The sequence below is a fragment of the Thalia democratica genome, chromosome 4 (genome assembly GCF_965202585.1).
Source record: "Thalia democratica chromosome 4, ktThaDemo2.hap1.1, whole genome shotgun sequence".
In the NCBI taxonomy this organism is placed as follows: domain Eukaryota; kingdom Metazoa; phylum Chordata; class Thaliacea; order Salpida; family Salpidae; genus Thalia; species Thalia democratica.
The window spans coordinates 12,937,422-12,961,502 of NC_139168.1; the positions used below are offsets into that span (position 1 = coordinate 12,937,422).

Here is a 24,081-nt window from a genome sequence, read left to right on the forward strand (position 1 = left end):
CTAATAAACCTGAAAAAAAAAACAAATTTTGTTTTATTTTGCAAATCTGATAAACAAGAAAAGTTTACAAAATTTGTTTTATTCAGCGGCCGGCAGTGAAGACATAAACTGGAAATTCAGTTCGTTAATAACCTTGAAAGTAAAAAAAATAATTTCACAGAAGTAACTCAAACAGTAAACAAAACAAGTTGCTAACAGTATGAGCTACGCATTTTTATGGCTAAAAACAAAAAGGTGTCAATAAAATTTTATCAGTTGTTCTCGGTTTCTCTGATCGTCGTTCTTGATACCTGGTTCCTCAAAATGTTCAGCGTCGCCGTGAACTTGTCGCTCAAGCTGCTCTTCTTCGCATCACTTTTCACTTTAACACCTTTGTCATTATCTTTGTTGTTGTTGGAGTTTTTGTTGTCGGTCGCTTCCTCTTCCAGCTTGAAAGAGTTTTGCCTGATCCAGTTCACCAAACTTTTTCGTCTTTCCTCGATGTTTTGCTTTCCTGAACTGCAACCTTTTCCTGAAATAATGTTTTAAATGATTAAATAAAGCACTATAATTTGATTAGTTTCTTATGGTAAAACAAATAAAAAAATCAAAAATTTATAGTTTTATTTATAATCAAAAAAACATTTATCTAGTTTAAACAAAACGATAAGTATTTTAAAGAAAATCTGTGCATACTAAATTAAGCATTTAAGCAAAGCCATTTTAAAAAAGCTTTAATGTTATTTTATTATTCGCCAACCTTTTTTCCCATTATTTTGGTCCATGTTGTTAAGTAAGCGGTCCGCCATAACTTTGGAGGTGGACATGACGCTGACGAACTCACGCAAACAAACCATTCCGTCACCGTCCCTGAAATATTTTTTTTTATTTATATTTTCTGTATTTATATAATCAGTTAGTTTTTAAATTATCAGTAAGTTGGGGTTCTTAAGATGTTCTAGCGTTGCCTGTTAAACTTAACAAGTTTTCTTTTTCGCTTTTCTAAACAAAACTACTCGATTAAAATTCTACCTCAAATGTAGACGACATAAACCTATTTTATTTGTTTATAGTTAAGAAGTTTATTTTCAGTAAATTTACAAATACAAACTAAAAGTCAAAATTTATAAAAAGTTTTGAAAAGTTTTAATTTTTTTTTAAGTATTCTGTTTACTTAAATTGTGCCAGTCAAGGTTTTCAAATAGAAATACATCCCTACAATCTCAAACCTGTCGACCTCAATACACGAATACAATTGCTACAAAATACAAGCTCGTCATGCAAACCTATCATACAAATGCTTGTATATTATACCACAATATACTTATATATAATATAAACCAGAGATGTAAACAACAAATACTTGTATGTAACACCACAACTTATCGTTCAAACCTGTCAGCTTCGGTCATCATGTCTTCCAGCTGTTCGTCCGTCAGCTTGGTCTGGTGCCTGTCCAGTATGCTCCTCAGCTCCTCCGGTGATATGAACCCGTCTCCGTCGGAATCGAACTCCCTGAAGATCGTCATCACCTCCTCCACCGAGATCCACTCCTGAATTTTAAGAATTTAATATTAGGTTTTAGCGAAGGTTTTTGTTATGAAAAAAGGTTGGTAACTCAAGTTTTTTGATAAATACAGTTAATATGGTTGATATGGTTGGTAAGTATAGTTTTATGGTGTTCTAAAAAGTTTTTTAAATCATAAATTGCGTAAAATAAACTTTATAGTTATGTTTTTACAATAAAATCTTTTTGCGAAGGTCAATTAAGAGTATATGTGGTCGCTTGGCAAGAAAACTTGTTTTACTTTAGTTATTAATTTTTAATCCTAGCAAGCGTTATGCTGAGTTAAGGTTTAGGTTTGAATCTAAATTAAAAAAAAAGTTTTTCAGTCAAAAGAAGAGTTTTTTAAATCTTATTAAGTATTATTTTAACAATTAACATTAATATAGGTTTTGAAACATATTAACCAATTAATGTGATTAAACTGAAGAAAACATGTGCCAAAAAAAATACTAAATTGTCATTAAGGTCTTTATCATACCGATACGATTATCAGACCGCAAGTCTTCGGTAAATACCTGGGTTTCGTTCTTTTTGAAGTTCGTCAGTCTGCTTCATAGTGAAATATGACAAGCCGTTTGTAGATCGACGACCGCAAGTTTTTCGGTTGCGGCAGACTGACGAGACTAAATAAGAACGAAACCCGAGTATCTACCTAAGGCTATGGTCTAATAATCGAATTGGTATGATCAAAACATATGTTAGCTAGAACTTGTCTAACGACATACAAAAGTCCAATATTAGGCTCTGTAGACTTTCGCCGAAATTATCTTTGATCGTATATACTATCAATGTGAATTTTGAAATATATCAAATGCTTTTTAAATGAATTTAACAATACAAAATCAACAATAGTAAACACAAAAATACTTTATGTAAACATTTCACATACTTTGTAACAACTTTTACAACAGAACTAACAGTCAGTATTATGGCCATGAGTTTCAGGAAGGAGCTGAAATCGATGATGGGGACGCAGCTGCTCGACTCTCCATTGTGACGTAAGCACGTGATGACGTCATCAACGTAAGTTCTCAGTTCGTCGGCAGTCAGCTGAACTCCGATGCTGCACGTCACAGTGGACAGGTCCTGAAATTTATTTTTTTAATTTATTTTTTTTTTAATTTTTGTTTTCAAACTTGTAATAGTTTAATATACTAAGTTGTTTTGATACCATGGTTTTTTCTGAAACAAATCAGTTTTACCTACATTAAAAATATAAGATAACTTAGAAACGTTTAAATTTGTGCATCTCGTAATAGTTTGTGCGAGTGATTTACAAAACTGTTTTGATTAATTATTGTGAAAAAATCTTATAGTTTTTTTTTTAACAAAGTTTAAGTTGTTTGAGGTAAATCGAGTTTATATTGCCTACAGCAAAAATACAAAAAAAAAACTATAGAGTTTTCATATTCAAAAATTATTTTAATATTTTGTTAGGTGAAGATTAAAGCAGGATAACTTTTAAAACCTGTAGGAATTCATATACACATTCTTATAAGAGAACGCTTCCATAATCGCATTAACCTTTTTTTTTTAACTTGTTTAGATACTAAGCAATACTGTTAATTGAACAGCTACTTTTTATATTAGTAATTATTTCGATGAATTCTATAAAGTAATTTCTCTCATTTATGCTAAATTGTTGAAAACTAAATTTATTTCAACTTTTATTTTTTAAGTTTTTTATTCTTTTCTAACATTTTCAAACACTATTGCAGTAAAAAAGAATACACTTAATATTTACTTTGTTTACTATATTTGTTGACTAAAATAAAATTAACATACACAAAAAGACATAATTTGGTGATTTTAGAATACATATATGATTTTAATAAAATACAAATGAAAATATATCATTACCTTGTATATTTTATTATAATGCTCAACTTTTTTTTGATAACTCTTTTAAGCTTGTACTAAAACTATTTTATTTAAGCCATCAAAGTTCATCCAAGGTTTTCAATCAAACTTTATCTTTTTTTAATCACAAAAATCATTATTATGACGTCATATAGGATTGGCACGCTCATCAATGGCTAGACGTTAAACAGGATTCGAAAATAGTCGAGCTCGAATCTGCGTTCAAATTAATTCTGGTATGCTGCGTTGGTGACATCTACTCTATTTGATTTTTTTTGCATTACAAAAAGTAGTTTCTTTTTTAATGCACTTTTATTAACTTAAACCTTTAAATTCAATTTTCTTTATGTTAACAGCTTTCTTACAAATAGTTTATAATAAATCGAAAATTTATAACCTTAACGTAAAATTACTTGTTTAGCAAAGTATAGTTTTGTAATTTTATGCCTTTTAATAATTTTTCTTCAAACTTACTTTGTATTTTCTGTACAAAGTTTGTTCCACTTGGAAAACTATATATTGATAAATTATTTAACTATACGTTTTATTTTTAATTTGTAAATTTCTAAACTTCATAAAAAATATTCAAAACTTTTTTACATAGTTTGTAAAAGTTCAAGTTATTGCTACTACGACGTGCAATAAGTTCACAGGCGATGCAAAATTTCTATTTTTGTTCAACGTCAATCAATAGAACGCGCATCCACGTGAACTCATTTACGTAACTAACACGCATTTCAGAAGCTACGTATCACTTTCTAAACTAATCAGGCACAAACATTAAAATAATTTGAATATGCGAAATTCAAAAGTACACTGACCCTGATGGATATTTTTCCAATATTTTTTCTGTCCAGTATTTGAAAGGCTTGTTTGTATTCTTCTAGCAAGTCTGTGGGCATTAGGTCTTCGACCACCTTTAATAAAATATATAAGTTATAACTTTATTGATAGTTTTTGCAAACTTAATTTTATGACTCGACAGAGTTGGATACTCTATTTTAAATCATAAGCGTCTAAAATACTTTACAGTAAAATTTCAGAACTGAAATTCTTTATTAATGTTGTATAATTTTATATATTTTTGAAGGTCTTGTTAGCCAAACGAAAAAAAAATATTTTTAAAGTTTAAATTATTTTTTTCCAGTAGATAAGTAATAAGTATTTGTTATCTAAAAAAAACATGCTGAAAACTTGTTATTAAAAATGTAAAATATTTGTAACAAATACTTCACCTATAAAAGCTGCTTAACTTTAAAATATTAATAAACAGTTGAAAGTAAAGTAAATAACCTTCCATTGTCCTAAAGAAAATATTCTGCTGCTATAGTCTTTTTTCATCTTCAAAATTAAAAAAGTTGCTTGTTACTACTTTCGATTTAAATCACACAGAGTAACTTGATACATAACTCAACGGTTTTTAAGCAGCATTTTTTTCTCAGAAGCTTCTTTTTCTCTCGTAGCACAAGATGACGTCATAACAAAATGTGCTTAGAAAAGCGTTACAATTTTATTCGAAAAAAAGTTTTCTTCTTACAAAATCGATACTTTTGAACCATAGACTAGAAAATATAATTTTCATGTTCAAATAGCTCTTAGCTAGCATATGTTTGTAAATGATCCTTGAAAAATAAGTCTACGAGTTTATTTAGGAAGCTACTTATTTTTTTATTTAATGACTGTAAACCTACTAAAAATAAAATTTGTTCTATTTTTAGATGGTTTATTAAAAACTTTTATCTGACTTTTATTTATTAGTTTAAAATAGTTTTAAAACTAAAACTTTTTAACCTGCTATGAAATAATAATTAAAAAGTTTTAGTTTTCTTGATTGGTAAAATGTTATAGGTTTTCGGTCAAATATTTTGTATAAGCTATTTGAGTTGTTTAATTTGATTCATTAAGACTTTTAATAAGTCAATAGCAAAAGAAAAGTTTCGAAGTATCCTTCAAAGACTTACAGTTTTTTCAATGTTTTTTAGTTAAAATAAAGCATTTTTGCATATTTTGGTAATAAATTTCGATTAAAAACGAAAATTAAATCTTTATTTTTTAATTAATTTGCATTATCATACACTATTCACTTTTATAGATTTTAAACAAGGTTATACTTAAAAGATAAGATTATAAAAATCACTAATTTTACAGTAGTAGTTATTTTTAAATTCTTAAATTACAAAATTAGTTCATTTTGCAAAATACTTACATAATTACATTAAAGAAAACTTCACTGAAAATATATAATGAGTTTTAGTAAACCTGCAATTGCTATTAAAATTTTTTTAATTTATTTAATTATTGCTATATAGTTTAAAAATAGAAACGAATATGTTAACATTTAATTAAATTTCTCAGATTTTTTACTAATATATATATATATATATATATATTAAAAACATACGGTAATGATGATTGAAAATTATTGGTTTATGTCATGAAAATTTTTGCCAATTGAAAAGTACAGCTTTCGAGTCATAAAAACTAATCCGATCTAAAAATAATCGGATTAAAAAGAACCTTATTTATAATTTATGAAAATTTTAAGATAAATAATTTTTAATGAAAGTTTAATTAAAAATCGGAACATTTCTATGCACGTAAAATTATACTATTTTTAACAATAATTGGCAAAGAATTTTGAACTAATATTTTTTTAAAGCAATATTTATCCCAATACTAGCATTATCTTTTTTTGACTAAAAATATCTTTTGAATATCGACACTAAAAATTTTTGAACATTCATCAACTATTTTTAGAAAGCGTATACTATTTATTAATTTTTAAACTTTTTTGTTGAAAATATTGCTTAAAAATATTGTTGATATATCTACTTAAAAAACAATAATATGTACTTTGTATGGTAAACATTTAGTTTTGGTCAGCTTAAAATTTTCTAATTTAAAACTGCAAATATTTATACACTTAATTAGTTTTATATTCCAAACCTTTAAAAAGTTAATTATAAAAGTTATAATAAAAATTTTATACATATCATTTTATAAGATGAAATTACATAAAAAAAATATATATTTTACTGAGCCAACTCAAAAAAGCTTTTAAATGCTTTATATAAAAATTATAGTTTCATAAAATAATTAAACAAATGTCTTATGTCACTTATTACTACAACCATTAGCTACTGGATGCTTAGAAATTAAGCTTAAATGAATTTTGCAGAAATAAAAAAATTAACATAACAAAATTATATTCTTCCATTAAGCAGTTCAGTTAAAACAAATATTGGTAGAGAGTTATAAAAGTTAGTAATAAAAATAACTAACAAAAACAATCCGTTATATTTCAAAATTGACGGAAATAACTAGCAAATTATTTATTTGGAGAAATAATTTGAACCAAAATTTTTTAAATAAAATTCATCGAAGTCAAAGTCATTGCTTTGGCTCGTATGTATAACAACTGTGGTTTAAAAAACTCTATTATTTTTGAAGTAGTTGAGAAAAAAAATTATACATTGACATATGCTCAACTCAGTTTAGGTTCAGATATGCTAACTAAAAAACAAAGTTTAAAGCTGGCGTGTATAAAAAAAAACCGAGCTTTTAAAATGCGTTTGTGACTTAAAATACAAAAACATTGACTTTAGAATCACTTGGGAGGTGATAAAAAGAGCACAGCTTATAACCGATGGCAATAACCTGTTGTGTGAATATGCTCAAAAAAGAACTGATGTACAAGCGTTAAATCAAGAAAATTGTTTAAATTAGAGAAGGAAGTTTGTATTTTTCTGCCGATGTATCAAAAAACTACATGTAATGCTTAACTAGTGTATAGTTTTGTGCTCTAAATTCACATTTGAGGTTTTGTGGGTTGTGGTTGTTAGTTTTAAGCAAAGTTAGGTTATAGTAAGATCATCCTGTTGTATTAAGCTATGTTCCCAAACTTTTTTTTCAACTTATAAACGGGTAAGAATTAATAGAAGTTTACTGAGTTGTATAAATGATGTAAATTTTTCAAAATACTATCGTTCAAAGTTGCAAATAAAACTTCTATAGAAAGTAAGTTATTTCAACAAATATTTTGTAAGTTATGTTCTCTTAAAAACTTTTTATCGCTTTTTTTTCTTCTTCTGAAACTAAAAAAAGTAATTCTAGTAAAGATTAAAATACAATAGAGACCTTATTTATAAACCAATCACTCAATGAGATTTTTGTGAGCATAGAAATAAGATAAATATTTTAAGGTCCTTGACAAGAAGTTAAAACATATCCAAACGGTGTACAACTAGGTAGTCGAAAGGTTTTTTCGTACACCAGGTCTATTGACCAAACTTTTTGAACGCCTTTTTTGTCGTTCAACAAACTATATAAGGAAGTATTTATAACTTAAAGAGTGTAAACAAAAATTGTTTACAACAAACTTTAAACTGAAAAATTACAAATAAAGCATTTATTGCTTCACCATTTAATCAATTTCTATAGGAAAAAATAAGGAATATATAATAAAAGCTTCGTGTTTTACATTATAAAAAATTTATGAGTTTATCAATGTTGTTATTAATGTTTTATAAAGTATACTTACTCATCAACCGTTTTGATTAAACACTGTTTCGCATAAGTTACAAAACAATACATTTAGAATAGTTTTAATAAAATTGAGAAACTTAAGGTTTGACCAAATCATTTCTATCATTAGACCGCAAGCTCTCGATAGACTGAGACGTTTATTGGTACAGAAAGCAGTTGTCTGATGATCGAACAGGTATGCTCAAACCTTTTTGTTAACTTTAGCTCGTCTCACGGACAGTAGTATTAAAGTCAACCGATCATACGTTACAAACGAGGAAGTAGACTTTAAATCATTGTTTTATCAACAGGTTGGTCATCATGAAAAACTTATGACAGAATTATTAACTCATAAATTTATTGTCTACTACTTTTTTAAATCCTAGTTATTATTTTGCACAATTCTGATCACAGCTTAGTATATTTTTCACAATGAAAATATTTCTATGTCATTTTCTGTTGGTAAATTTTAAATTTAAAAGAACTACATATATATTGAAACTTCGTTGTAATTTTTGTTTAATTTCAAAGAGAACTTGCCTTTATTGTACCTCGCATTAAAAACATGTTTTTTTATATTTTTTAACCTATAACAAGGGTGGTGAGCGTTTTTGTGGTGGCAGGCCAAATTTCGATCGTAAAATTATTCTCGGGCCGCGAAATTAATATATTGTAATTTGTCATGTTGTAGTTTAAGTGTTTTTTTTTCATAACAGACACGAAATATATACAATAAGTTTATAATTCAACTTGAATTGTACCTATGAATTTTTTTTAATTTTGTTTAAAACTACAGTTTGTATAGAGTAAGTTTTAAAATTTTCTTTAACGGGCCAATCTTGCGTATTTACGGGTTTCTATAAGTTTGCTGACCCCTGACTTAGCAAGTAAGTAAAATTTATAATATAATACATTTAAAAAAGTATCATATGAATAGCAACGAAAAGATAACAATACATCGACAAAAATTTATAAATCTAGATTCTAACGTTTTACTTATTAATTTTAATGGAGCATTTAAAAATAATTGTATCCGCAGTTGAAAACATTTTTTAGGAGACTTTCACTAATTTTGTCAAGTTAGCCACCATAAATTTTAATTATTGATAATAATTAGACAATATATGTAAACACTTATCTGTTGTTGCAATTAATTCAAATTATAATTCATTAATATAGATAACATAATGTATACAATTAAAAACAACAATATTTAAGATACGTTATTTAGTGTTTTACTAACGATAGGCACTGTTTTATTTAAACTCGTGCCTGCAATTAAGACATATGTTGTGGTTTTCAAACCAACCGTCTGCACAAGTAATGGTCAACGTGACAGTACAGACGAACCATTTTCGTTCCAACTTGCAAGTCTTCAAGACAAACAACGCATCGTTCATCGACCGCGTCAAAATGCTCAAACTTTTCAACTCTTTCTGGCGTCAGACCTTTGAAATTTTCGTTTTGTCGCTTGATGTCTCGAACGACTACGCGTTGAATCCTTCGCAGTTGTTGGTCATACACAACTTGAAAGTTTTTTTACTAGGTCAATAAAGTTTAATTTTGAAACATAAATTTATTGTCACATGAAAATTTATTTGTAATAAGACAGAAATCACACGCCAAAATTATAAAGGTGTATGGCTTTTTTAAATATATTTGCTGTAGCATTTACTGTATTAGAAAACAATACTACCTATTTTATATATAACAATATATAGGTAGTATACTATTGCAAATGTTACTTTAATTCTAATGCTTTATGTTGAAAAAAAATAAACTTATTTGACTTTTATTTTAACAGCAGGCTTACATAAAGTGCTTTTATTAGACATAAAACTTTAACTTATAAATAAGTTCATACTTATAGTTTAACTTAAAGGTATAGTTTTATTTATTCAAAAATAAAAGTGTTTTTAAAAGTTTAATATCTCTATAAATGCATAATCTAAACCATGCGACTCTATTTGTATATTTTGCTGCAAAATCAGGTACCTAAACAAAATGTTTATAGTTAAAAAAACAATGAAGTTATAACAATTAAAACATAAGTAAATGCAACTAATGTAGTTTAATTAAAATATGCATATGTATACTCATTAATTTAAAAATATTAATATTTTACCAAATAAAACACCTGAACATAATTTGCATAACTTTTATATTATCTTTATAAGCAAAATGAAAACAAACAAATCAAAATTAACTGCAGTTAGTGTTTAACTACTTAAAATATGCACTCATAACAGTATATGAAAGAGAAAAATTTATATTTATCTAGTAATTAAAAAAATATTTTTTATTGGTAACTATTTATTCTATGACTATAAAGCTTTGTTTATAAAGTACATACTTAAAGTTCGCTTAAAGCACGTACTAAGACTCAAAAATGCATGAGTTGAAAATTTCTGTTACATAAGTATTGTTTATGGACGATTTGAACGAATGAAGCTACACGACCTTTTTTAACGGTTTATGTTGCTTCTTTATGCAATAGTTGTGTATTTTTGTTTGATCTGATGAATTTAAAAGTGATTAAAGATTCTGATGGATTATGATTGATGAAAAATTCTGATGAATTATGATTTTTCAAAGAATTCAAAGACCGAATAAGATGAGCATAAAAACCAAGAAAAAAAAATCGAGTCAGTAGAGGATGGTAAAGTTTTGGTAGAAGTATAAAATGCACATTAATACTGGTTATTTAAGCACTGTAATTAATTTTTTTAAGCTTACCTTCACAACCAATGACAATGTACAGGTTAAAATTTATTATGATAAAAAATTGGTTTTAGTTTAACCGAAAACACAACTTTGATGAATTGAAAATAAATAATTAAAACCTCAACTTTGGTTTTGTGATTTATTCTACTAGTTAGTTGTTTTAGAATTAGAAAAAGATACGGAAGTAATAAACAAGGTCTGAAAATTATTTTAAGCTATAAAGCAGGTTCATAAAATATGTTTAAAAATTATTTTGTGCTTTACTTGGCCTATAGCAGTTTGCAGAGTTTTCAAGGCTCATTATCATGGTCGCCAACTTACTGAAACTTAAAGAACAATCGTTCCCTATTGTTAAATATTGACCCGTCCATTGTTTGAACACCGAACCCCTTTACTCTTTTTGTCCCTGATGGTCAACAAATTTTCAATGGGGCGATACAGCTTAGTTTCGAGACCCTGGCTTACAGGCATAAATCAAGCAAAGAGTGGTTTGTCAGCGTTAAAAGTATAGCTCTAAAAAACCAAGTAAGCGTTAGTGTTTCACATATACAAAATTGAAACAGTGAGCAAAATAACACTTTAAACACAACTGAAAAATGTGTATTCAAAAAACATTGCTTTACTTTTTTTACAAGATGGCTAACTTAAGTATGTTTCAAGTTTTAACTGTGTTAAGGTAATTTTTTATCCCTTAAAACAAAAAATATAAACTATAAATGTTCCTTTTAGTAAAACTTTAAGTAGCTGTTGAAGTATTGTGGAAATTGAATAAGTATTTTGAATTTATAAGCAGTTTCATGCTACATCTGTTTTAATTAAAAGAATGAAACAATTAAGTTATTAGAGAAGTGCACATTAAAAGAACCTGTATCGATAGAATTAATCTATATACTAGTGGTCATCGTGAAACATTTGAAAAAAAAAAACTCAGTATAATTTTTTTTTATATCTAAATTATGCATATCCTTAAGCTAATTGTCTTTTACTTCACCACCAAACTACAAAGTTTCGTCATTAATTTAATGGTTTTAATTCATTTTATTAATGACTTTTATTTTTTCACTTCTCTTTTTAATTATTGATTTGTAGTTTTAATTGTTTTTTATAATTTCTTTTTTAAATTCAGTATTCTTTCTGTCGTTCTTTTCTGTACAAAATGTGTTAAAATATATAACTATGAAGGTTAATTATTGTTAAATAGATATAAAACTACATAGTTTTTTTACAGAGTAAGTAGTTCTAATTTTTTTTCTATAAAACATGATTTTTGCAAATAGTATATTTTTTTCAAGACTGCATATAAATTTTTTTAAAAATTATTATAACAAATAATATGTTTTTTTGATAAAAAACAGAACCAGACAGAGTTATCAATCCTTGGTGGGAGATATGAATTATATAAATTTATTGTTAAACTTTTATTGCGTTACGCCGTTTCCCTGCAGAGCAGTTCATCAGACGCTAAAAAAAGCTGAAAACATAAGTATACAGGGCGATGAATTGGGAAATAAAAATACACACATAAAGGAAAATAAAATTTGCATTTAAAATATGAGTTTTAATTAATATGTAGTTTACAAAAGTTAAACTTTAAAGTTAAATTAATTTAAAATGAAATATAGAGAAGTTTATTTTAAATAATTTATTAACTATAGATTTTATATATTTTGATAATCTTTTTACTCAGCATTTAATATATTAGGCTTTGGAAAAAATGTAAATACTAAGATTTATAGGGGATTTTTAGAAAACAGAAATGGTCTTTTAACGGGAAGGTTGTAACTTTAAAACAAAATCTTTACACAATACAAACATAAATACAATGTAACAATCAAATTAAATAGAATAAAATAAACTAAATTAATTAACTTGCCTTTAAGAGCTTGTCTTCGTCTCTGATAACACCTGTAAAATTTTTATAAACATTTACTTTTAAATAAGTTTTCTAAAACCAATTATAAATAGTTAAAAAAAATAACAAATTTAAAGTGTACCTCTCAAAGTGCGTACATTACCGATGTATTTACTTTTTAAAATGCGCATTGAAGAAATTTGGACCTGATAGTAAACATATGTTGAATATTGTATAAAATAGGAAAAAGTTCCTGCAAATAATATTGAATGATATATGCACCGATTCGTGTGTAAAACCTAAAAAGTTATTTAATATGAAGTTTATAGAAAGGTTATTAAACTGTTTTTGTTGTTGTTTTATTGTATTTTGCTTCATAATTTTTTATAACTTAAGTTTAAAGTCTTTAAAAACAAGCTGATTTTTAATGTTTTTATAACAATTAAGTTTTCACTCTTTCTTATGGCATCATAAATATTTACTTTTAGAAAAAGTTAACAAGCTAAGTAAGACCTCTCCTGAAATTAAATAAACAACCTATTAATGAATAGATATTAATGTTTATAAATTATTTTACAATTTTTAGCTTTTTTAGTTACAAACATACTACAACATCATAGATTTTGCATATTTTGTTAAACTTGTATATTATAAGTAATTTTTATAACATCAAAGAAATAGTTAGTTGTTTTAATTCAATGTTTCTTGAAAAGAGACTTTTATAATTATAGATCATTTTAAAACTTTTAGTTTTTTTTAAATTGCAAACAAGGAACTTTTTGTAAGTTTTGCTTTGTTTGTTAATTATGTGTATTGAAAGCTAAGTCTGACTATACTTTACTTTTAGTTTTTTTTTAAGTTTTTTAAACTATCTACATATTTTATATAAGATATACGTTTTTTTGTATAAATTCTTTCCACTATTAGAAATTATTACCTGTAAGAAGTTTACAAATTCAGGGTTTCACTAGTTTTTTATTTTTCAAAAATTTTTCCAGGTTTTCTAAATTTCTTCAGGTTTTTAAAAGTTTACAATTTCGGGTTTATTTTTAGTTTTAAGTTTGAGGTAAAAAACTGTGTTAAATAGTAAAAAAAAACATTAAAAAGATACTGTAAAGCTAGTTTAAATATGTTTTTTGTTAAAAAAAAACTGATGATGACATTTTTTTTTTATGATAGATTTTTTGAGTCAAATCGAAATTTTACTACTGAAAATGTGAAAATTGTTAAAGTTCATAGTTTTTCCAGGTTTTTCTAGTGATTTTTGTTCAATATTCCAGGTTTTTTTCAAAACTTTTCAAATTCCAGGTATTGAGGCAAAGTTGTAACCCTGCAAACTTTCATATTAAGTCTAAATAAACTTTATCCATTATTTATTTACGTATAAAATTTTTCTAATTTTTAATTAGATTTTAACAACCTCGTTTTTTAATTACTTGCATAGTTTTTATTATATTTTAGATTTTTGTTACTAGTTAGACAAGTCTTAATTTTAAGTTAGTAAAATTATAATTAGAGACATACATAAACTTACATTAATATAAATTTTAAATAAAATTAGCTATAGTTGTTTGGAAAGGATGATGATATACAAAGATATAATATATGTTTAATTTAATGTGTTTTCTTTTTGAAAATTTTTTAGTTTGTTTAATATTTATTTATTCAAATATGTTCAGACAAGTTTGCTTTTTGTTTATAAGACCTTTATAATTCATATCTAAACTTCAAACTATTTTTAAAATTTGACTATGTCAATTTACGGCACCCCCTTACAAAAAGACCACGCGACGCTACTGTATACCTGTATGATTCAAACTAAGCAAAACAATTAAGCGACTGAGGAAATTTTTGAATGATAAACATTTTAATAGGCAAAACTTATTACTTTTAAATACGAATATTACTACACAAAACAAAGACCTAGGCGTAAGGGTAAAAATATTTTGTTGATTTAAATCTTAATTTTGTTTTAGAAAGCAGTTGATTTTAGAAAGATAGTAAAAAATTAAAACTATTAAAACTTATTTAAAACTTTTATATTTTCTTTTTGGCTGTTTTCCTAAACTAAACAAACTACTTAAGAATAAGATAAATTTATAACTCTTAATTTGTCCTAACGCTTTTGTGTAATGGTAGAATAAATAAAATAAAATACAATGTAGAAAAAACTATTCATTTTTAACTAAAATATTACGTTTGTTGGTCAGTGTTAGCCGTCGAAAGCAACCAGAAGGCCGCGGGTTCAAATCCTAGTGGTGTAGGATTTAGTTTCAAATTATATAAAAGAATTATTTTTCAGTCTTTAAAAAACGCAGTTAAACAATGCACTTTTTACTATCATATGTGTTTATGTTATTTCACTCACAGTTTTTAAAGGTCTCCCTGAAAAAATAAGTACTGTTCTATAACTAAGCGATTTTATTCGTTTTTATTTTATCCTTGAAGATCTTTTTAAAAATTTATTACTATGTTTAAGTCTTTTTATTAAGAACATAATTTGATAAAAAATTGTCTTTCTTGCCAACTTTATTTATGGAAATTCTATAAATATAGAAAATAAAATAATTATAAGAAACAGTTAGTGGTTAAGTTTTTTAGTTTAAAAAAACTGTTAAATTTCGTCTAGATTAAAAGTATTGTCGTTTTATTTTCAACTCTTTCAAATTCCTTATGTTAAGATATACACACTTATTTAGTTTCATTCAGGTCAACTACAATTTTTTCACACACAGAAAATAAACTATAAAAGCAATGGGAAACTATATTTCAACGCAAAAAGCAGTGATAGTAGCTGGACCTCAGCAAAAAGTATCTCAGCTTCCCCTCAACTTTCTAATTCAGAACTTCATATATTTCAACAGAAGAAAACATTTTCTAAGTGATAAAACTAATTGCTTTTATTTCCCCGAAATATCCGAATCAAGCGTGAAAAGTCTGCTGGACTTTATAACAAAAGGTGAGCCTTATAAATTAAAAAATTTAAAATTGCTATCAATTATTAGCACATTTTCCACATTGCTTATGTTGTCAAAATATCAATAATACGTTTGTTTAAATTTTAGAAGAATACATTTCTATATACTTTTCAAAATTGAATTCTTGATTTATATCTAAACTGTTTTTCTTGCACATAATTTTTTTTTTAAATGTTTATTTTAAATATTTTTTGTATAATTTTAATGCATAATTGTAAAACACATTTTTTACTTAAAGATTGTAAAATGGTTTTTATTTTATATACATTTTGTATAACTTTAATAGACAATTTTGAAACACAACTTTTACTTAAAGTTATACAATATCTTTTTATATAAAAAAATACTTATTGTAAATAAAATATTTAATTTGCACATCTTTATTTAAATAAACTCTTTACATTTCAGTAAATTGAGCAATCTTTTTTAGTTAAGACAAATTACTACATAAAAACACTCTTAAAAACACTTCAGTTGTTAAAATTTTCAAATCTATGGAGTTCGAAATTATTCTTACAAGTCTCATGGTACTTCTTGTTTTTAAATATGTTAATAGTTTTACATGAAAATAAAATATCATAAATTTTAATCTGTTTTTAATACTAACAACAGTCACTTGTTTTAGTGTACAACACATTAGGTAATATAATTTAAAAAGATACTCAGCATTGCTGTGTTGTAGGGTATCATGAATGTAGCGCTACCAAAAAATTTGCACACATATTTGAGAAGTTTCGTGTTGATATTTTTTCTAAAAATATTCGTTGCGCTGAACACTAAATGCACAAAAAAGTCATACTCTAAACTTAAGTTTTATCGGAAGGTTACTTCAAAAACAAAACTAAAGCGTGTTAAAAATGTATTAGTTTATCTTAGGGTGAGCAGCTTCTCTTTTAAGTATATTAGAAAAACACCTTATTTATATTTATAAAATTTCCTTAAAAATAACTTATATGTTTGATAATTTTTTAGGCAAAATAGAAGTGGATCAAAACAACATTATTAGTTTGCTGGAGGCTGAAAGGACTTTGGATAATCCAAATTTCAGAAAGTACATTTGTGAAGAAATTATTGATAAAGTAACTATAAAAAACTACTCTTTCTTTTTTGAACTGTCTAAAATCTTTTATCTAAAAAAGTTGCAGGACTTTTTTTATAATTTGTTTTTTCAATGCTACTTAACAAAGTCCAATTTAGAAGTTTTTTACAATCTAGGGTATCAAGATGTGCTAAGCATTGTTTCTTCTTCGAACTTAAGGATCGATTCAGAACTACAGATTTTCAATTTTATAGCAGATTGGATAAGCTATAAACATTCTGATCGTAAAGCGTATTTTAATGATTTAGTAGAAAGGGTTCGACTACCTTTGTTGAGTGAAGAAATAATAGTCGATGTTTTGAAGCCACATCGACTCTGCTCAGACAATTTATATTGTGATTTACTTTTCGATAAAGCTTTGGAAATTAAAAGAAACAAACGCAATTTTGTGAAAAGCAGTTTGCTGCAATACCGGTGTTACCATGAAAAAAATGACGGCATTGAAGTCATGTTCATTGTAGATGATTATGATGATAAAAAAGATTACAGTTCATCATCAGCAGCTTACCAAATTGACGGTTGCGAGATAAGAAAAGTAAAAAGCTTCGCCTCGATGAACCGACAGAAAAGAACGGACGCGGCAATTGTTTTGGGAACAAAAGTTTACTGCATCGGCACATGCAAGCGCGATGGCTTTTTGATAGACTCGTTTGAAGTTTACTGCAGAACAACCGACGCTTGGAGCGTTTTGGAATGTCCTCCGCAGATCGAACATGGCCTTTGCGCTTGCTCGTTCATGGGCAAAATATACGCTTTCGGCGCGCGCTGGAGCGCGGTGAGCGCGGTGTACTCGCCCGAGGAGGACGCGTGGCAACTAGTGGCGAGCACGCCGAGCGAAAGGGACGAGGCGTCGTGCGCGCCTTTCAACGGTCAGTGCGTGGTCGTGGGCGGCAGTAACCTCTCATCGAAAAACGTTGAGAGTTACGACCATCACCTCGACAAGTGGTCCGTCCTTCCCCCGATGCGCGTCGGCCGGAAGTCTCCCGGCTTGCTGGCAAGGGGAAACAAGCTGTACGTCGTGGGGGGTGGTTTCTTCTCGAACCACGAAGTTTACGATTGCTTGACGGGGCAGTTCACCTTCATCGCCGCCAGCTCCTCTTGTTTTTACGGCACAGTTAACTTGGTTGCCAACGGAAACAGTGTTTTTGTGTTTAGCCAAGCGCAAAAGTTGGTGGCTCATCCTGAAAAGACGAACTTAGCTGTTCATACCTACGATATCCTTGAGGATAAATGGTATGTCACAAACAGAAACTTTTTCGATCGTCCGAAAAAGTTTACCCGTTCAATAGTTACCTTACATAGCTTTCTAGCATAAAGAATGATTTCGCAGTTAGATTAAAGCAAATTTTTATTTGTTAAAATTTTTTCATCACATAAATTTACTCATTTAAGTTTTCTATTTTTAAGTATATCGGTAACTTGTTATAAAACAACATATGGTAATGTTAATTGGTAAAGTTCTTTAATAAGTAATATCCGTGTTTAAAACTTTTACTACATTTTTTATATTGAACGACCAAAAAAATCACTCTAAAATTATTTGGTTTTGAAACCTGGTGTACGAAGGAACTTTTTTCGGTTGTCGAGTCGTACTTTACTTAGATGCAGTTCAACGTCATTGTCCAGTATAGCACAAGATTGTAAAAAAAAAAAGTTTATGTCGTTAGCTTATTTCAAACTTTACCACCAGTTTAAGTATTTTCAAGTAAACTGCTTTCACCATTTAGTTAACATTTAACATTGTTAATAGATGTTTAACACTTCGTAAAGACATCTAATTTGTGGTAAAATAAAAAGTTTTGCAACTGAAAAATGTTTTGTGTTTATTACAAATGTTTTTTAATACTATATTTTTTATATTTGAGAATGTTAGATATGTTTTTGATAACAAAAAAATGCAGTACTAAAATATAAAAGACATGCTCTTTATTAATTCGTTGTTTATAGTTTGAAAGAATGTTGTGAAGTATAATACTTTCTGATCTTTATAATTTATGTTTTTTGTAAAAAATATTACAAGATCGCCACTACTTTAGGGGAACTACAATCAGTATTCAAAAGTCTTTCAAGTATATGAGCTTTTATATAACTTTAAAATAAACGACATCACTCTTTATTTTTTGCCATTAAAACAAACGGTTTAGAACAACATTTAACTTTTAGTTAAGTCGCCATTGAACTTTTTTCCTAAATTCATAAATAATATAAAATACCTAAATATTTTTTCATTTGCTATCGGAACACACTTTAGATTGAAGCTTATGATATATACGACAAGTTATAAAAACTTCCATATTGTACATGTTTTTATATTTTACAAGTACGCTTTGTAAAAATTTAATACTAACTACATTCAAATATTTTAAACACATTCTCCAATTTAAATTTAGCCTTTTATTTTTAAATATCTTCATAAGAACCTGAAATAAATTTGAAAGATTAAAAAATGTATTTTGTCATCAAACAAAACTTAAAATTAATAAAAGAGTGTGTGCTTTAAACAAGACTTTGAAATTTTAATACTTAAAACTTAGACTCTACCAAGGGCGTAGCGTGGGGAGGGACACTGGCGCATGCGTGCCACCCAAAAAAAGAAAAGAAGTATAAAAAAAGAATGCAATATTTTTATCCTTTATTGTTTATTTTGTCTGCTTAATTTTCCTTTTTTTCTACTATGTTTATCTTGTATTCGTAAAATTAAACGAAATTTTAAATACCAATTAGGGACAAGTTAGGGAAATTAGTCAATATACTGATTCGGTGCGCAAGCGAAAGTGCGCACCGATGTTGATGAAAAACTCCATAAGGAAAAATTTTATAAGTTTATTAACTTTATAAGAATTTAGACTCAAAAAGCACGCAATTAATATAGCGCACCGCTGTAGTATAACCTTATGACAGACTTTTCTACAAAAAGTTTACAAAAATACGTCACGCTTAAAGGAAAACTAAACAATTATACATTTTTTTTTCATGCTACAATACAGACTACTGCTAGTTTTCTGATCTTTGTTTTTTCAAACATACAAGTAAAAGCGTGTCGGCCTATGAAAAATAAACTTTGTTTGTGATTTTTATTTAAAAAAAATACAATCAGACAAATTAAGTTTAAAAATTATACTTTTATCATAAAAACTTTAAAGTAACAACCAGTTACTTCGAACTTATTTTACTTTATGATATTTTTTCAATTATATTACTTATAAAAAGATCTTTTTATAGCTAATTACAAAAGTTTTAATTTAGGGGATTTTTTAAGAAAAAAGTTTGCACACCCCCTGACCAAAATACTACGCTACGCCTTTGGCACTCTACTATACTTGTTATTACTAAGTTTACTTAAAACAAGTTAGAATTAGATAAAAAGTTGTCTAAAAATGAACAATGATTAAATTGATAATAAAATATTACTCCAAAAAACTTCCTTTTAATTATTAAAGAACAAGTGAATTTGTATTTATAGAACTTAATATAATTTATCTACTTATGTAAAAATAAATTTCATGAGTACTTTTAATGATTTTAAAAGAAATTAAAAAAAATATTACAATAAAGTGAAAATTTTAGTTCAGTTTTGAAAACATGGATTAAAGTTTTAATAGTTGTTTTAAAACAACGTAAACACTTTAGTTTGATAAAAGTGAACCACAATTTTGAAAAGTGTCTAATAAATTTTAATTCTTAATTGCTTGAAAATAGCTCATGCAACATCACAGAAGTTTTTTTTATAGATAGATAATGCTGTTTAACTAACTATAAACGTCTTAAATCAATTTATAAAAGCATTTTGCTAATTTGCGTTTATTTTAACGCAGGTCAAAAAAGATCAGATACACAAAACATGTGTGTGAAATGTAAATACACTTATTTAAATATCTAAAAGTTATCAAAAATACTTTTGTGAAACTAAACGGTTAGTCAGTTTTAGTAAAAACTATGAGTCCAAAAAATGCAAAACTTTAGGGCTTTTAGTAAGATAACAATTATGTTTTTAAATTTTCAATGAAACTTTGTTAATGTAATTATAAAGATAGTAATTACATTTTATGAGCTTTGAGTGACGAAGCTATATATATAAAGAATTTATCTGCTTCAGGTGTTTTTGGCACATTCAGAATTTGTGAAAAAACAAACGAAAACAAATAGAAAAAACAAAAATGATTCTTTATATAAGAAGTATAATTGAGATCTTAAAGTATTTTTTTATTGCTTATGTTTGCAATTTTTAAGTATAAAAATTTGTCTTCATTTCTAAAGTTTTACTTATGAATTGTCTAAGTTTTTAATAAAGAACAGTTTTTATTTATTTAGAATGCGTATCAAACTACAAAAGGATTAACAAAAACCAAACACCCTTTACTAGTCAACTAAAATTTTACAAACTAAAAGCTTCTCTTAGAATATAACTGTAAAGACTTTAACAAGTTGCATCAATTTATGTAAGACATTTTTGCTTATAAGGTAAGAAGTTAATGTAGTATTCAATTTGTTTTGTTAGAAGGTTTTAATTTTGTTTGCACACTTTTAATTTCAAATTAATCTAATCAAAGAAAGAAAAACCATTTTATAGAAAATCTTGTACTATTAACATTTGGAAACCACTTCTAAATTATATTATTTGAGTGCATCATAACTTAAATATCAAACAAAAAAAAACCTGGTTTTACATGATGTCTAAATAGTAAAGAGTACTTAAATACGTAATAACCTGGAAACAAAAGTAAAATATTAAAACTAATGATATATTTTTGACTTTTGAAAATATAATATTCTTTTTATAGTGTATTGTAATATTTTTATTAAACGGAAATTTTGGTTTTATATAACATTGGTTTACATTTTATACAAATGTTTCTAACAAAGTTTCAAACAATTATCAATTACTGAAATATTCTATTGAAATTATTTTACATTTATTTCCAATTTTAAACAGCTGCCACAACTTTTCTAAAACTTTATCCATCTAATTTGGTTTGTACTTTAGTTATATTAAAGTAAATTTATGATCGTAAGTTTGAGCACTATATTTTACTACTAATTTTATTACAAGCAAAACAGATATTTTTAATAACAAACACATAATAAGTAAGTTAACAATTGTCACATGTCTAAACTTCAAATTTCCCTCTTTACTTTTTTAATTATTCTTATTGCTTATCTTTTTCTTGGGTAACTCTGATGTAAAAATTTTTTGGTGTAGGTATCTTAAAACTAATTAATACAAACATATAATAAATATTAAAAACATTTATTATTATTCTGTTTATACTACGACTGAAAATATAGATTAATACAATGTTTGAAACGTTTCTTGTTAAACAATATAGCTTAAAACGATGTATGGTAATCTAAAACCCACTAGTTAAGACTATGCTAAACAAATATATAAACCATTTAAAGTTAAAGATTATAAGAATAAATGTAATTTTGAAGTTTTTAACTTTTTTATTAACGTTTAAAGCATAATTAGTTTCTTATAATGTAGTGCAACTTTTAACGTAAAAAAAGTAGAAGAGCAAATTAACAGTAAATTAAATTAAGGGTAAAATAGTATTTAGACATTTTGCTTTTATGTTAAGCTTTTTATTCGGTAAAATCCTTATTTAAGTTTATTTAAAGTTATAAAAATGAATAAAAATAAAAACGAACGCACAACGAAAAAGTTTGAATAAAACAATTAAATTTTAAAAAAACCTTATGAGCTTGTATTCAGAACAGATTACAAGCTATTAAGATTTTATAAAATTTTAAGTATTTATTTTTTATTTAACTACCTTGTTATCATGATGAGTAATATACTTTTTTAGTTTGGCTATCAGCTAGTAACCAACAAAATAGCTGAAAAGAGTAGAAAGAAAGTAAATGAAAGTGAAAAAGTTAGTCAAAGAGTACAAACACTATTGGAACAATCTGAGCTTGATGACGACTTATTTAATAAAAACAAAATAACAAAATTCCGGCTGTTCAAAAAAAAGGTTTTCAAAAGTATAAAAGACGCAGTAAAATTTCTAAACAGCTCCAATCAAAAAAGTTACACTGAAAACAGTCCCATTACAGTAAAAGGTACAGACTGTGAAAACGAAACTGTAATATTTGTTATGGAAAATTAAAAAAAAAATAAAGAAGAAAAAGCTACACTTAAAGAGCGTTTACTATAGCTTGAAAAATAAAACTCAAGCATTAAGGAAAACTCAACTAAATTTAACGAAAGTAGTCGAAATTTAGAGAAAAAAGTAAATGATTTAACTATACAACTACAAGGTGTTGTATGGACATTGTCCCAACCTGTCCTTTCGATAAGCACATATTCTCTCAAGTATTACCATCAGACTTAAAATGATATTTTCCAGCCTTGAAAATTGTGTTACAAAAGCACTTAATTAAAGTATAGTAAATTTCCGCGCAAATGGAAATTTTCCCCGAAAGAAAAGCAAGTTCTCTCGAATCAATTTTGTATAAAAACATGAGTTTTGCCTATTTTGGCGCGCTTCCCACAATCTAGGGCTAAGTAGCCAGCATCGTGTCATCTTTTAGATTGTTTCCAGTTCGTTATTTTACAAATTTTTGCATCTTCTAATACTCAGTTGAAGTTAAGCTCTTGCTCGATTTAGCAGCAACATTCTACATTCGGTCATTCTTATCTCATTTTCTTTGTGCAGTTCCAAATCTATCGTGAGTTTCATTTACTTCCAGTCATTGTCGAAGTTAGTTTTTCTTGTATTTTTACTTAGTCGCTTAAATAATAGTAATTACTTATTGTGCACGCTTTTTATCGTTTTTGGAAGCTACTGTTACATATTTTTATATTTTTCCGTAGTTTTAAAACGTAGTAATAAATTGTAGTGTGTGTATTATATTTGTTTAAACTTTGTTGTAACGTAACCATAAAATATGTATTAATTTTTATAATTTTAAATCGTAAGAACCATTTTTTTATTTCAAACTTATTGTAACATATACTTGTTTAAGTTAAAATTAGTTTTGCAACTAGATCGAAAACTTAAGTTATTAGTTTTAACTTATATAACATTTTTTTATAAGTTGTAATACAAGTTTTGAATTATGTAGTGTTGATAAAATTAATTAGTTTTTAGTATCGCATTAATAATACTAAAATATTTATTTTTTCCCTATTCGCTCTCCAAACATGTGCTTTACCCCTCGTAACTATTATAGACCTCTTACTTATAATTACAGTAGACCTGCACCTTCTTATAACCGTATTAGGTCAGACGGCTACAACGCCAGTAGGTCAGATTGTTAGAGCCGAGTTTATCTAAATATAAAGTTGATACGAAAAAAAAACAATATAATCTAGTAAGACCTTTAGTTTAAATAGATTTGTAATATTTTAATTGTATCAAGTAATTCTATTTCAAATTGTTTACAAAACACCATTAAAATGAAACCAAAGCACTTAATTAAAGTATAGAAACTCTCTAACTTTATCGTAGTTTTGAAAAACATAGTTTAGATAGAATCTTAAGTTTAAAGTAAC

General features: G+C 26.7%; 1 protein-coding gene across 1 annotated transcript; it reads left to right on the top strand.

The window, feature by feature from the left end:
* The first annotated feature begins 15,260 nt into the window (after positions 1-15,260).
* On the top strand, positions 15,261-20,441 carry LOC145833031 (kelch-like protein 25). Its single transcript, XM_082940232.1, has 3 exons — positions 15,261-15,465; positions 16,700-17,816; positions 20,399-20,441. Exons 1-3 carry the CDS (start codon positions 15,261-15,263, stop codon positions 20,439-20,441), a joined length of 1,365 nt encoding a protein of 454 aa, XP_082796358.1.
* Positions 20,442-24,081: the final 3,640 nt, after the last annotated feature.

What these genes read in the sequence shown, in the direction of transcription:
- LOC145833031 (XM_082940232.1), top strand. Translation starts at nt 15,261, where the DNA reads ATGGGAAACTATATTTCAACGCAAAAAGCAGTGATAGTAGCTGGACCT. An exon ending in GCTGGACTTTATAACAAAAG is followed by an intron (nt 15,466 to 16,699) that starts GTGAGCCTTATA and finishes TTTACAATCTAG; the next exon opens with GGTATCAAGATGTGCTAAGC. An exon ending in GATATCCTTGAGGATAAATG is followed by an intron (nt 17,817 to 20,398) that starts GTATGTCACAAA and finishes ATTTTAACGCAG; the next exon opens with GTCAAAAAAGATCAGATACA.